The sequence below is a fragment of the Cylas formicarius genome, unplaced genomic scaffold (assembly GCF_029955315.1).
Source record: "Cylas formicarius isolate icCylForm1 unplaced genomic scaffold, icCylForm1.1 PGA_scaffold_7__23_contigs__length_41026272, whole genome shotgun sequence".
In the NCBI taxonomy this organism is placed as follows: Eukaryota; Metazoa; Arthropoda; class Insecta; order Coleoptera; family Brentidae; genus Cylas; species Cylas formicarius.
Genome location: NW_026844352.1, coordinates 6,186,837 through 6,199,917, shown reverse-complemented (window position 1 = coordinate 6,199,917; position 13,081 = coordinate 6,186,837). Strand labels below are relative to the sequence as shown.

General features: G+C 32.9%; 2 protein-coding genes across 3 annotated transcripts; one reads left to right on the top strand and one right to left on the bottom strand.

The window, feature by feature from the left end:
• Positions 1-24: 24 nt before the first annotated feature.
• Positions 25-11,094, top strand: LOC132704948 (calcineurin subunit B type 2). 2 transcript variants are annotated; one of them, XM_060675297.1, is made up of 5 exons: positions 25-159; positions 347-386; positions 447-623; positions 1,090-1,211; positions 8,719-11,094. In XM_060675297.1, the coding sequence occupies exons 1-5, from the start codon at positions 157-159 to the stop codon at positions 8,887-8,889; spliced, it is 513 nt and encodes a 170-aa protein (XP_060531280.1). In that variant the 5' UTR covers positions 25-156; the 3' UTR covers positions 8,890-11,094. The 2 variants fall into 2 exon arrangements, with proteins under 2 accessions (XP_060531280.1, XP_060531281.1); XM_060675298.1 differs by having other exon boundaries at positions 66-159; positions 272-386.
• Positions 10,561-12,827, bottom strand: LOC132704949 (glutaredoxin-related protein 5, mitochondrial). The gene is made up of 2 exons (XM_060675299.1): positions 12,494-12,827; positions 10,561-12,443 (listed from the first exon to the last, which is right to left on the bottom strand). Exons 1-2 carry the CDS (start codon positions 12,735-12,737, stop codon positions 12,259-12,261), a joined length of 429 nt encoding a protein of 142 aa, XP_060531282.1. The 5' UTR covers positions 12,738-12,827; the 3' UTR covers positions 10,561-12,258.
• Between the last annotated feature and the right edge of the window lie 254 nt (positions 12,828-13,081).

The window sequence follows — 13,081 nt, the reverse complement described above, 5'->3', positions numbered from 1 at the left end:
GCTTCACTATGTCGAAGCGGAAAAGTAATCGATAATGCAAAATGTGCTTGTCGATAACTTATCGATAGAGAAGCATTCTGTCAAATTGTTAACTCATTTGTACTTTTTTTTACCAGAGCAATTAATTTATTATAAACGGGTAGAGAACGGGCAAAAATGGTAAATGCACGCTAAATTTGTATAAAATTAGTTAGTTTAACGCTGTAGCTTTGTTTTCATGACCTCGGAATTACATTTTTTTATTTTTTCCTTTGTACCCTACTTTTTCCAGGGCAAGCCTACATTATTGCGATACACCTCAGAAACAATGTTAATGACTTAACTCTTTATGCAAAACGTGTTTTAGGGTAACGAAAGTTCCCTGCCCATGGAGCTTTGCTCCAACTGTGAGTATATCAACTCTCTCATTTGCCTTTGATGTTAATTTGGATCCTTATGAATTTTAGTCGATGCTGATGAGATACGAAGGCTGGGGAAAAGATTTCGAAAATTGGACCTCGACAATTCTGGAGCGCTCAGCATTGACGAGTTCATGTCTCTACCTGAACTGCAACAGAATCCTTTAGTACAAAGGGTTATCGATATATTTGATGCCGATGGCAATGGGGAAGTTGATTTCAAAGGTAGATATGATTTTTTCTTGGTTTCAGTCTGGATTATAAGCAAATTATAAGTTTTTTATAAAAAAAAATGTTTAAAAGATTTTGGTGACAGCCCAATTGCATTGTATGTTTTGTTTCTGTAAACAATTGTTCTTCATTACTAGAGAAACAAAGTAATCCGTTTACAATAATAGCAATGACCTAATTTTCAATTAAAAAAGCACTGGAGAATGCAAAACAACTTATGAATATCATTCACAAATAGATTAAAATGAATCCATAGTAAGGCCCTTGCGGTATTCCAGATTACATCTAATTATTGATCCTATTATACATGAACCATGTTTACTAAGGGCTTGGTATTTTGTTTCATTTTTTGTAAATCTTGTGTTTCTATTAATAAAAATTGGGGTTTTAGATTAATTTTATTGTAATAAAGTGTGTGTGTTATTGTTATTTAGGTTTTGTTTTTTCATTTTGTTTTCAGAGTTTATCCAAGGTGTTTCTCAATTTAGTGTGAAAGGGGACAAGTTGTCCAAACTGAGGTTTGCTTTTCGAATTTATGATATGGATAACGATGGATACATCTCTAATGGGGAATTATTTCAGGTGAGTTAAAAATGTCTACCTTTATTAGATTTTGGAAAGAGAAAAAAATTATTAACTGTGTATTCTTAAAAATGATTAAGTATATTTAGGATTTAAGCTGATTTTATTTAGTGATATTTTTGATATAGTGTCCTTCAGAAAGCTAGACAGTTTATTTATGAATAATAAGATTTAAACTAAATTTTACAAAATTATCGAGTAAAATTAACATAGATTTCCACCTCATCTTTTCGATGTTCTAAGTCATGCAAATTTAGCAGATTCTCAAAGGTTATGTATGACATAACTCATACTTCTTGTTGTGGAAACCTAACCAAATATTTTATATTAAGGAAGGAATGAATAAAGGCAATTTGGTGGAGCTTCAACAGTTCCCCAATACTCTCTACCCGTCATAACCTCAAAAAAAAGTGTAAAACAGCAACAAGTTTAAATGCAAGTTAATTGAGCAAAAACGCTAAAATTGTAGTAAAATTTAACAACTTTTATAATGAGATGATAAATGACATAAATGTATTTATATATATATATATATATATATATATATATATATATATATATATATATATATATATATATATATATATATATATATATATACAGGGTTTTTCACTTAAAACTCCGCACGCCAATAAGTCCAAAACGAAAAGAAATATTTAATTTATCTGAAAAGTAGTCAAAGTGTGGGGTCAAGTAGATATTTCCTAAAGTTTAAAAAATTCGACGCCTGCAAAGAGCTGGGCGTCGCGACGCGTCGAAAAATTATTCGATTGCAGAGACTTTGGAAATACGCGCATACAAAAGTACATATTATTTAAAAACTTTTTTGTTATTTACTCAAACTTATTTACTTTACCCGTTTCTAAGTTATACCGATTTAAAGTAAACATTTCTTGATTAATAAAAAATGTGATTAACGCTTATTTTTACAAGTATGCCATGAATGTTAGCTACTATTGCAACCATTGTTATCGCAGTTGTTTTAAGTGCAATTACAAACGTAAGTTGTTATTGCTGTATCAAAAAATTGTCACATTTTGACACAAGTAATATCCAAATTTGTTCGGTTTAAAAAAACTAAGAATTATTATGTGAAAATAGTGCAATTTAGCAATGAGGAAAAAGTAGACATGTTACTGGTATTTGGACAATGCAGATGCAATTGTAGAGAAGCAAAAAGAGTTTACGCACGGCGTTATCCGCATAGAAGAGTCTCCGATGCAAAAACCTTTTCAAGTTTATGTAAAAACTTAAGAGAATATGGCAGCTCCATAAAACCTAAAAGAGATAGAAACAGGGCGGCTACAAATGATGAAAATACTGCTGCTGTAATTCAGCAGGTTGATAATAACCCCAAGATATCCCTATCAGAGAAAGAAAATACGGGTGTTACCATAAGTTCTTCGTGGAGAATTCTACATAGAAACTCTTTTCACCCGTACAAAAGTAAACTAGTTCATAAAGTAGAACCAGGCGATTATGCTAGAAGAATGTATTCTTAGCAACATTGTCCGATTTGTATAGCCAAGATGCAAATTTTCTCTCGAAAATTTTATGGAGCGACGAAAGTCGATTTCAAAATAATGGAATCGTTAATAGACACAACTGTCGTTTTTGATCCGAAAACCATCCTCGTTGGATTACAGAAAGAGGTAACCCACGAATTTTTAGTATCAATGTTTGGTGCGGCATATTAAATGGATTCCTTAGTGGACCTTACTTTTACGAAGGAACTTTAAATGCAGATCGCTATTTAAGATTTCTTCAAACTACACTTCCGGAACTATTAGAAGAAGTGCCTCTTGACACTAGAATGAATATGTGGCTACAGCAGGATGGAGCGCCTGCACATAATGCTCAAATAGTAACGAGGTATTTGAACCGAGAATATCCCAATAGATGGTTTGGTACTAATGGACCGGTAAGGTGGCCGGCGAGGTCCCCGGACATTACACCACCAGATTATTTTCTTTGGGGCTACCTAAAAAACGTTATCTATGAAGAACCTATCGAAGATTTGGCTGATCTCATTAACAAAATTAGTGCAGCGTGTGCCGCTATCACAAGAAGGATTCTCCTACAAGTGACCCAATCTCATCTGTTAAAAGTTTTTGATAGTTGTGTTCGAGCAGAACAAAATTTTTGAAGTGTCTTATTATGTAGTTAATTGCAATAATAATTTTGGTTATTAACTTGTAGGTATTTTACTGTTTTTTCATTTATTTATCATATTATCAGAAATAAATCGATAAAAAATAATAAATAAAATCATACTAAAATAGTTGAAATCTATTGTTTGTAATTGCACTTAAAACAACTGCGATAACAATGGTTGCCATAGGAACTAACATTCATGGCATACTTGTAAAAATAAGCGTTAATCACATTTTTTATTAATCAAGAAATGTTTACTTTAAATCGGTATAACTTAGAAACGGGTAAAGTAAATAAGTTTGAGTAAATAACAAAAAAGTTTTTAAATAATATGTACTTTTGTATGCGCGTATTTCCAAAGTCTCTGCAATCGAATAATTTTTCGACGCGTCGCGACGCCCAGCTTTTTGCAGGCGTCGAATTTTTTAAACCTTAGGAAATATCTACTTGACCCCACACTTTGACTACGTTTTACATAAATTAAATATTTCTTTTCGTTTTGGAGTTATTGGCGTGCGGAGTTTTAAGTGAAAAACCCTGTATATATATATATATATATATATATATATATATATATATATATATATATATATATATATATATATATATATATATATATATATATATATATATATATATATATATATATATATATTATAATTTCTTGACAAAGTTTAGAGGTTATGTTTGAATGTTGTTTGAGCCAGTGTTTATTGATAATAGTCCTAATTTATTTGAAATGTTTAAGACGCAGTATGCATTTAAGAAAAATAAAAACTATATAAGGAAAAAAGGGGAGTTACAAAAGAGTTTAAAAAGGACTCTGAGCAGTTTAAACAATTTTGCAAGATATCAAAAGTGTGTTTTGATGATTTTGATTTGTGTTTTGATGGTCAAGTCAAGTCAAAAGCATTTTGAAACAGCAAAATTTGACTATTTTAGTTACCTTTTGTACTTTAAACGTCCTAATGATATAATGAAAACGGACTCTTTATGTAGAATCCAGTCGAATACTCAAAAAAAAAAAGTTGATAGGTCAGGCGGAAGTTGCGGACCGTCGCTGGGGCCATACAAATATCTATTAACAGTTTGGCAATTGTTTATTTATATTTGTATTTGCTTATTTATGTATTTGTATATTTCATATATGATACTATCTAACAATTCTGGTGATATATTTTGCATCAAATGAATTTTATTTTCTCCTCCCAAGTTCCTTTATCGTAGACTTCTTATTATTTAAATTAGTCGAATCATCTTTTTTAAGTCTTTTTATGAATCACCTCATTTTTGACTTTCTCTATAACAGAGGGTTAGAGATTATAACGTTAGCACTAAATAAAAAATTAATTAATGAAACCTACTTTTAGACGATAGGCAGGTTTTCAATTTGGCTGTTGGCTAAAAGTTCAGATTTTCATGAAATTATATGTATTTTTACATGACAATTGTTTCGACAACACCGTGTCTTTATCACATTTGATAAAGACACGGTGTTGTCGAAACAATTGTCATGTAAAAATATATATAATTTCATGAAAATCTGAAATTTTAGTTTTTATTTATTTTGATAAATGGATTTTCATCAAGTAAAAGCCACCTCAGTTCAATTTTTGGCTGTTAGTACTTTTCCTGTTGATTGTACCCCTTTCAATTATATGGGGTTGAATATGAAGGTCAGACAGTGGCGTGCAGTACAACGTATTGCAGGGTAGCCAAGAGACATCACGCCAAAAACCAACAAAACAAATAATCTCTCTATCATTCAATCATAATTTCTAATTTCTTCGCGATTACGCCGATTAGCGACTTGCGAATGCCAAAACAAAAACAATATCGTACACAATATTGACAGATTTCCAATTAGCACTGCCTAATATATTTTATGGCAGAATGATTTTGCAGTCAAATAAAATAGTAAACGAAATCATTTGGAAACAATATACAGATGACTTACAACAAAACTTCTAATTTGCTACATAAAACATCATAGAATTGATCGTTTACGTAAAATAACGTGGGACCGTTTCTTACATAGTTCTGTAATAACATCGGCATTGGCAATATCGCATGCGACGGGCCGCGGTATCGCAGTGCATCCGACGGATCGGACGGTCCCGACTGCTTTCGTGTGTTCATTGCTTGCAGTAACGCACTGCTTTTGCTTCCCCATTTAAATGTAATGAGAAGCTTCGGCCGTGCGTTTCGACTTCGAAGAATGGGATGTGTTTTTTAGGTAATAATAAGACGTTGAACAGGTGGCGTTTGTTTTGTATGATGTTTCCGGCTTTGCAACCGTAATAAAGACTATACTAACTTACTATTTAGAAAAATAAAAATATGTAGGTCATTTTAAATAGGTATGTCGTACGTAATGAATGAGCGTTGTTAGATGAATAGATTTTCAATTTATGTTTGTCTTGAATAAAATTAAGGGTAGGCAATGCTTTTTTGCCTATATGTAATGCACGCCACTGAGGCCAAATACCTCAAAATTAGACAGATTAGAAAATTCTAGCGCATCTAGCAGTATTTGGATTCTAAATGTCATTATACTTATTGTTATTATTGTTAGTGGTGTTTTTGTTGGCCATAATGAATCTTTTATTTTGTTGCTTGGACTCGTTTTCCACAAACCTGCTTGTGGGAATTTCCCTTTCAGTTAGGGACACGCCTCAAGGCAAAATATATCAAAAAAATTATGTATCATACATCAATAATTATATTAAAAAAGGATAGTAACATGCGAAACAAGGATTTATAATGATTAAATTTCACAGTGTATTTAAAATAAGTAAAGTATTATCTCACACTTAAAAAAACTAACACAAATTTTTCAGTTCTTTTAATTCGTCTAATTTCTACCAACGCAAAATCCGACAATCAATATAAATCCATAAGCAACTAAACAATCTTAACCGCGACTTAGGCCTTTCACTAATATAGGAATCAGTCATCTGAGACAATGTTCATGGCCTTCCTGTAGCTACACCCCCCTCACACAATATATAGGCAGGTATAGAGTAGCCAGTTTAAGTTAAGCTAGGAAGAAGGCCTCAGGTTGATCGGCCAGTAGGAATCCAGAGGATTTGTAAAGAGTATTACCTGTAATCTGTGGAATTTTCTTTGAAATAAAAAAGAACTCAATCAAAATGTATAACCTTAAAAGCGATCGACATTTGTCCTACTTTTGGGTGAAGACTCACCGATTTTTTACACTCCGAACGTGAACAATGTGATAGTTGTGTTATTTCTGGAGATAACTGGTTTAATCGGCACATAAATAAATAAATGTCAAAATAAATAAGAACTAAAAGTTCAGATTTTCACGAAATTATATATATTCACATGACAATCGTTTCGACAACACCGTGTCTTTATCAAATGTAATATTTACAAACTAACTGCTGCTATATATACCGAAAAATGACATTAAAACCTTAATTAATGTTGATAATTTAAGTTTAATAATGGAGAGGTATTTAAATCTAATTGATCGTCCAGCAATACATTTGAGAATTTTGTTAATCTCCATGGCTTCCAATAAATTTAATTTTCTACTTTTTGTGGCGGTATGTAAAATATCAAAATTGTCTTCAAAAATGTGTTTTTCTGTGTTTAAGTGTGTAGCATAATTAGAATCTAGACGATTGTTTTTAAACGCTCTTTTATGTTCGTTAATGCGTTTCTTGAAGAATCTGCCTGTTTGTCCAATATAAATCTTAGGACAAGATCCGTAATTCAACCTGTAGACACCTGATTTTTGAGATTTTGGACATTTCGTTTTATTGTTTTTTACAAATTTTCCTATTGTTTTGTTAGTTGTGAAAGCTATTTTTAAACCACATTTTAACAAATGTTTTAAAACTTTTTCACTGGGTTCTCCTATGTATGTAATTGTTTTCAATTGTTCGTAACTGTGTCCGTGTGCGAAGGTTTATGGTAAATGGAAAAATCTAGTTTGTTTTGCGTTTTCGTAATAGTTAAGTCTAAAAAATTAATAGTTATCCTGTTCAATCTCGATAGTGAATTTTATACGATTATGTAATGGGTTAATGTAATTTAAAAAAGAATTCAATTGTCTGTCCGTTCCAATAAAGCAAGCAAAGACATCATCCACGTAGAAAACCACCATAGAAAACTTTTACTTAAAGATTGTTCTAGTATGATATTTTCCAAATTATCAATAAAAATCTCGGCTAACAAAGGACTAAATGGGTTTCCCATAATCAAACCTTCCTTAGAGATGTGATATTGGTTCACCAATGGGTTAACCTGTTTCCGAGTGAGGGTGAAGTCTACTAAATCTATCACATATTTGGAATACTGGGAAATAAGTTATGTACCTCAAAAGACGATAGTGTTGTGTTAGAAGAGATTTTGATATATTTAATTTTGTTGATTAATTCAAAAGAATTTTTTATTGCAAATTTTTTAAAATATTTACTAATTTTGTTGAGAGTTTAACTTCTGGAGCTGTTACATATAACACGACTGGTCTAATGGGCATATCTTGTTTATGTAATTTAACTAAAGAATATAATTTCGGCGGTTATGGATTCATAATTGTGAAAAAATACTTGTCTTTGTCACTAAATAATGTGGAGTTAGTAATTACTCCCTTGACTTGTCTTTGATATAACTCGGTAGGATCGAGTTTGATACATTGGAAAAGTTCTGGTTTGAGAATCCAGTGAAAAAGTTTGAAAATATTTGTCAAAATGTGGTGGAAAATTTTTAAAAAACAATAAAACGAAATGTCCCAAATCTCAAAAGGTTGAATTGCGGATCTTGTCCTAAAATTTATATTGCACAAACAGGTAGATCCTTCAAGAAACGCATTAACGAACATAAAAGAGCGTTTAAAAACAATAGTCTAAATTCTAATTATGCTACATACTTAAACACAGAAAAATACATTTTTGAAGACAATTTTGATATTTTACATACAGCCACGAGAAATAGAAAATTAAATTTATTGGAAGCCATGGAGGTTAACAAAATAAGACATTCAAATGTATTGCTTAATTGGTTAATTAAGGTTTTATTGTCATTTTTCGGTATTAATAGTAACAGGTAGTTTGTAAATCTTACATTTGATAAAGACGCGGCGTTTTCGAAACAATTGTAATGTATATATATATATATATATATATATATATATATATATATATATATATATATATATATATATATATATATATATATATATATATATATATATATATATATATATATATATATATATATATATATATATATAATATATAATTTCTTGAAGATCTGCACTTTTAGTTCTTATTTATTGTGTTAAATGAATTTCCACCTCGGTTCAAATAAATGTCGTTTTGAGGTCCTAAAAATGATGGTCGGTAACAATCTGAAGGATACCCAGCTACAGCAAATCGTCGACAAGACCATATTGTTCGCCGACAAAGACGAAGATGGCAAAATATCCTTCGAGGAGTTTTGCAACGTCGTCGGCAACACGGACATCCACAAGAAGATGGTCGTCGACGTTTAGACCAAAAAAAAAAGGACGTAGTACGTTTAAAGTCAAACCATTAACAAGCAAGAAACGTGTTATTCTAGTTTAAAAACATATGTAAAAGAGTCGATGTATAATTAGCCTCCTCCTCCCCCTCAGTCACAGCTTCTTCACTCCACACAGTTACGTCACCTATATAGTTCTTGGAACTTGAGGGGGGTAGCTGTAAGTACATTACAAAGAATCTATCCTCTTTTGGCACTGTAAAAAAATAGCTCTTTGCATGAACCGCTTGTCGCTAGTTAGAAAATAAAATTGTACAGGGTGACCCCTTTTGCGACGGTATCATCGTACGGGTTACGTTAAGAATAGTTAAAGATGCGGGGCCGGTCGAGCTAGATATAAAAGGGCAACGCGATTAAATTGTCACTGGCGGACTAGAAAATATTTTAAATCGACCGGATTCTTGGATTTCAGTAAGCTTGGACCAGTATTTCGAATTTCAGGAAAACTAAAGTTTTAGTTTTTCGATTCCCTTCTCAAAAACTAAGCTAATCTTACAATCGGCACTTTGTGTTTGTCGTTTTTTGAGAAAAAAAAAAGATTGAAAATCGGAATTTTCCCAATTTTCGGTCAAGTGTTTGATAAATTTGGTTAGAAAAATGGTGATATTTAATTTGGTGTGTGATACATTTGCATTAGACAGTATTTATTAATTTTATAAGAAGGCACCCTACATGACGAACTTATCCTTCAATTTATTTAAATTCATGAAGTACTAATTATAATGTGAGGTTAGTTTTTTTTTATCAAGAATCTAACAATTCTCAAAAATGGGGTTCCTTCCGTTTAAAATTTCAACTTCTGTAGTACAGTGGTTCAAAATACGCTGCATTAGTGTGACGTACGGTTGTTTCCGTTTGTGAGCAGTTTTTAATTATCGGACACTAACAAAATCCCTGATCTTTAACGCGATTATCGCATCGGTAGTATTAAAACCGCAAAGGAAACGATGAGTTGAGTTTGACACGTCCGTCAAGTTTTCAGCAAATTTAAGGGAAAGTTCAGGCTTTGACTTGTTGTTTCATTTACAAAACTATCAGTCCCTTAATAATAATTTAAAAAACGCACAAAAACTGAAGCAGCCGTAGAAACTTGCACGGAAAAACCTGTCCGCTGACAATTATCAACCAAAATGGCGGACGCTACGTCACTGATATGTCGAAGTTTTGATGTTCAATTGCCTAGAATCGTTACAATTCGCCAGCATCAGTAAACATCTATTTAGCACGAATTTAACGTTGAAATTAAGAAAACAAAGGTAACGGTGCGTGCCCACTCGTCAAGTTGTTTTTTTTTCGTAGTAAAAATTTTCGTTTTTGATTTTGAGGTTATAAATTCAAAGGGTCGCGTTTCCAACGCGATCCGGATTCACTGAATTCGCCGTTATTACGGTTTGTATTAGTTAGAAAATGTTCGGGAAAGTAAAATATTATGCGATATGCAAAAGAGATGGCGGATCTAGCTCTCTACGAGTTTAGTCATTTCGAAATATTTTTTGGCCCGCCATGGGATAATTTAACGTCGCCGTCTTGTGTCCGATTGAATCGACGCCGTCCCGGCACGATGTCGTCGAAGAAGCAGGCCGCCCGGTATATATTTTACAAAAAAAACGGTTGTCCTTTATACTTCTAAATGTCGTGTGTGTCACTTTAAGCGATCTTAATCGCGACGCTTCGCGCGGTTTTTCGGTTAGGAAGGTTTTCGGGGGCGTCGGACACGTAGACCTCGCGACAAGTCGCCGGGGAGGGTGAGCCTCGACGGCTTGAGTCGACCCGTCTACACGGTGGAATCGGTCGACTGTTTTCCGCGGTACGATCGAAAACGTGCCGGAACCGAAACACACGATGGATACGTGCAACGGCAGCGGCGGAAAAACGACCCGAGTCGAATAAAATTAGTTGCAACGCTCCATTCCGGTCGTCGTTTCCGCGTGCGGATCCGGCACGTGGTCACTGATACCGCGCGATCTGCTCCCGTCCGATGTTCCTTAATTTTATCGGAGTAGCGCGCGCGTAATCGCACGGTAGTTTTACATGGGTTGAATATACGTGTAATAATATCGCTTGTAGTTGGAAAGTTATTTATTCCAGTTGTTAATTGATTAATTATATAAAAAAAAATGATGCGTGATTGTAGGAAAAATTGTTTATGTTCAATAAAAGTTATTTACCTCTCTCACCGAGCGTTTTTTTTTTTAGTTATTCCCTATTCTTCGAATACGAAAGCGACGACACTATCTACTAAAGCACTAAGTGAAGTCATAATTTACCATTTAAACAAACGAAGAGGTTAAAAAATTAATTCTGTTCTTCGTTTTTAATAACGTACGTAAAGTAAGGACATTCGCAAAGTGTCGATATACGACGAGATTTCGGTCACAGACCGGCACAAGCACTGTGGCTTAATATTGCAAGCAATTAAGATATTAAATGTGTGGCCGTAATCCAATGTTACCGGCAAGTATTTGAATAGTTTTTAAATAATTTATGTTGTTGAGGAGAAATATACAGTATAAGCAAAACAGAAATTGACGAAATACTTGGCGGTAACATTAGATTACGGTTAAATATATTACGCATTTTTTGCTATTGAATGCTGTCATATGAGTCTTTATAGTTTTGTTTTGTAAGTTTTTTTTACTAATCACTACCTACATATACACCTCTGCAACATATTGTTTTTTTTTTTTACTTTTACTCTATTACTTTATAGTCCGAATAACTTTGTCAGCCTAAATCCTAAATCCACATCCTGCGCTGGAGTCTTTTGTTCATGCTTAGTTCTGTTTCTATATTTAAAGACAAAATATTCACTGTAAATTGCTAAGAGTTTCTTTGCTTATTGTAAATAACAAATCACTGTACTAAATAACAGTTGAGAAATTTGCAGTTAGAAAGTTATTTATTCCATTTGTTAATTAATTATATAACAAAAAATGATTCTTGATTGTAGGAAACATTGTTTATGTTGTCCAGAGCGTTTTTCTTTACTTATTCACCCCGATAGGAAATATTTAATACTTTAGGAATACAGAGGACGCCATAAATATGAGTTAATACAAAACATCACCATTACCTTATCTCCCCACCCATCCACTATCCGGATTTTAGGAAAAGGATTTATATCATCAAACATGTTGATTTATGAAAAGGATTTAAAATTATAATTCATTAATTTTAGTACGTCACTAGCAATAGCCAATAAAAAAATATTTGGTATGCAGAATGTACAACTAATTCTTTAAATATTTACTGTTTTATTTTGAATTTTCAAACTAACATTATCATTTTATACATTTATACAATAAAAACTTTGGTTTCAACCACAAAAATAGCAATTAAATTAAGGTTTTCCATTTTTATCTTCTTGTTCCTTATCTAAAAGGGCACTTCGTATACCCACCTTCTTCAGTTCTTCTATTAAATCGCCCGACTGGTGCATCTGAAGCATGATATCACAGCCACCAACAAACTCACCATTGATAAAAATCTGAGGAATTGTCGGCCAATTTGAATATGTCTTTATACCTTAAACAAAAAGGTTTGACCCAGCTTGCTAAATAATTTAAAGCCCCTACCTTGCCGAAGAGATTCGTCCGTTAACACGTTATGCGCATCATATGATACACCATGCATTCTCAGAATTTGAACCACCGCGTTACTAAAACCACACTGAGGTTGATCAGGTACTCCTTTCATAAAGATCACCACTTTATTATTTGTAACAAGCTTTTTAATTTCTTCAGCTGGTTTGCTATTGTTCCATCGGGTTAAGATTCTTAAGCCGTGTAACACGAAATTACCTTTCTTTAAAATGATCATTGTTATTCGCCTAAACAATCAAGTTTATTTCAAATGCAATAGTAAAACAGCTAAGACATAATCTAAATTTCTTCTTCTTCTTCTCGCTGGCTAAAATTACTTAGATCAATCGCTCCAATTACGAAAAAAAAATTGAACTCCATTACACAAAATATCTTTTGCTTCCTAGTGAGAAGATTGTGTAACAATCGTTCATCGTGCGCGCTTATGCGAATGATTGGAATATCGCTTCGAAAAGAAATTAAATGCAGGTGATAAGAACAGAATTTCCGTTCCGTTTCATGCGCAGAGGAATCACTCACCACATCCGCGCGAGCCGAGAGAAAAGGACAGAGTCAGTCTGC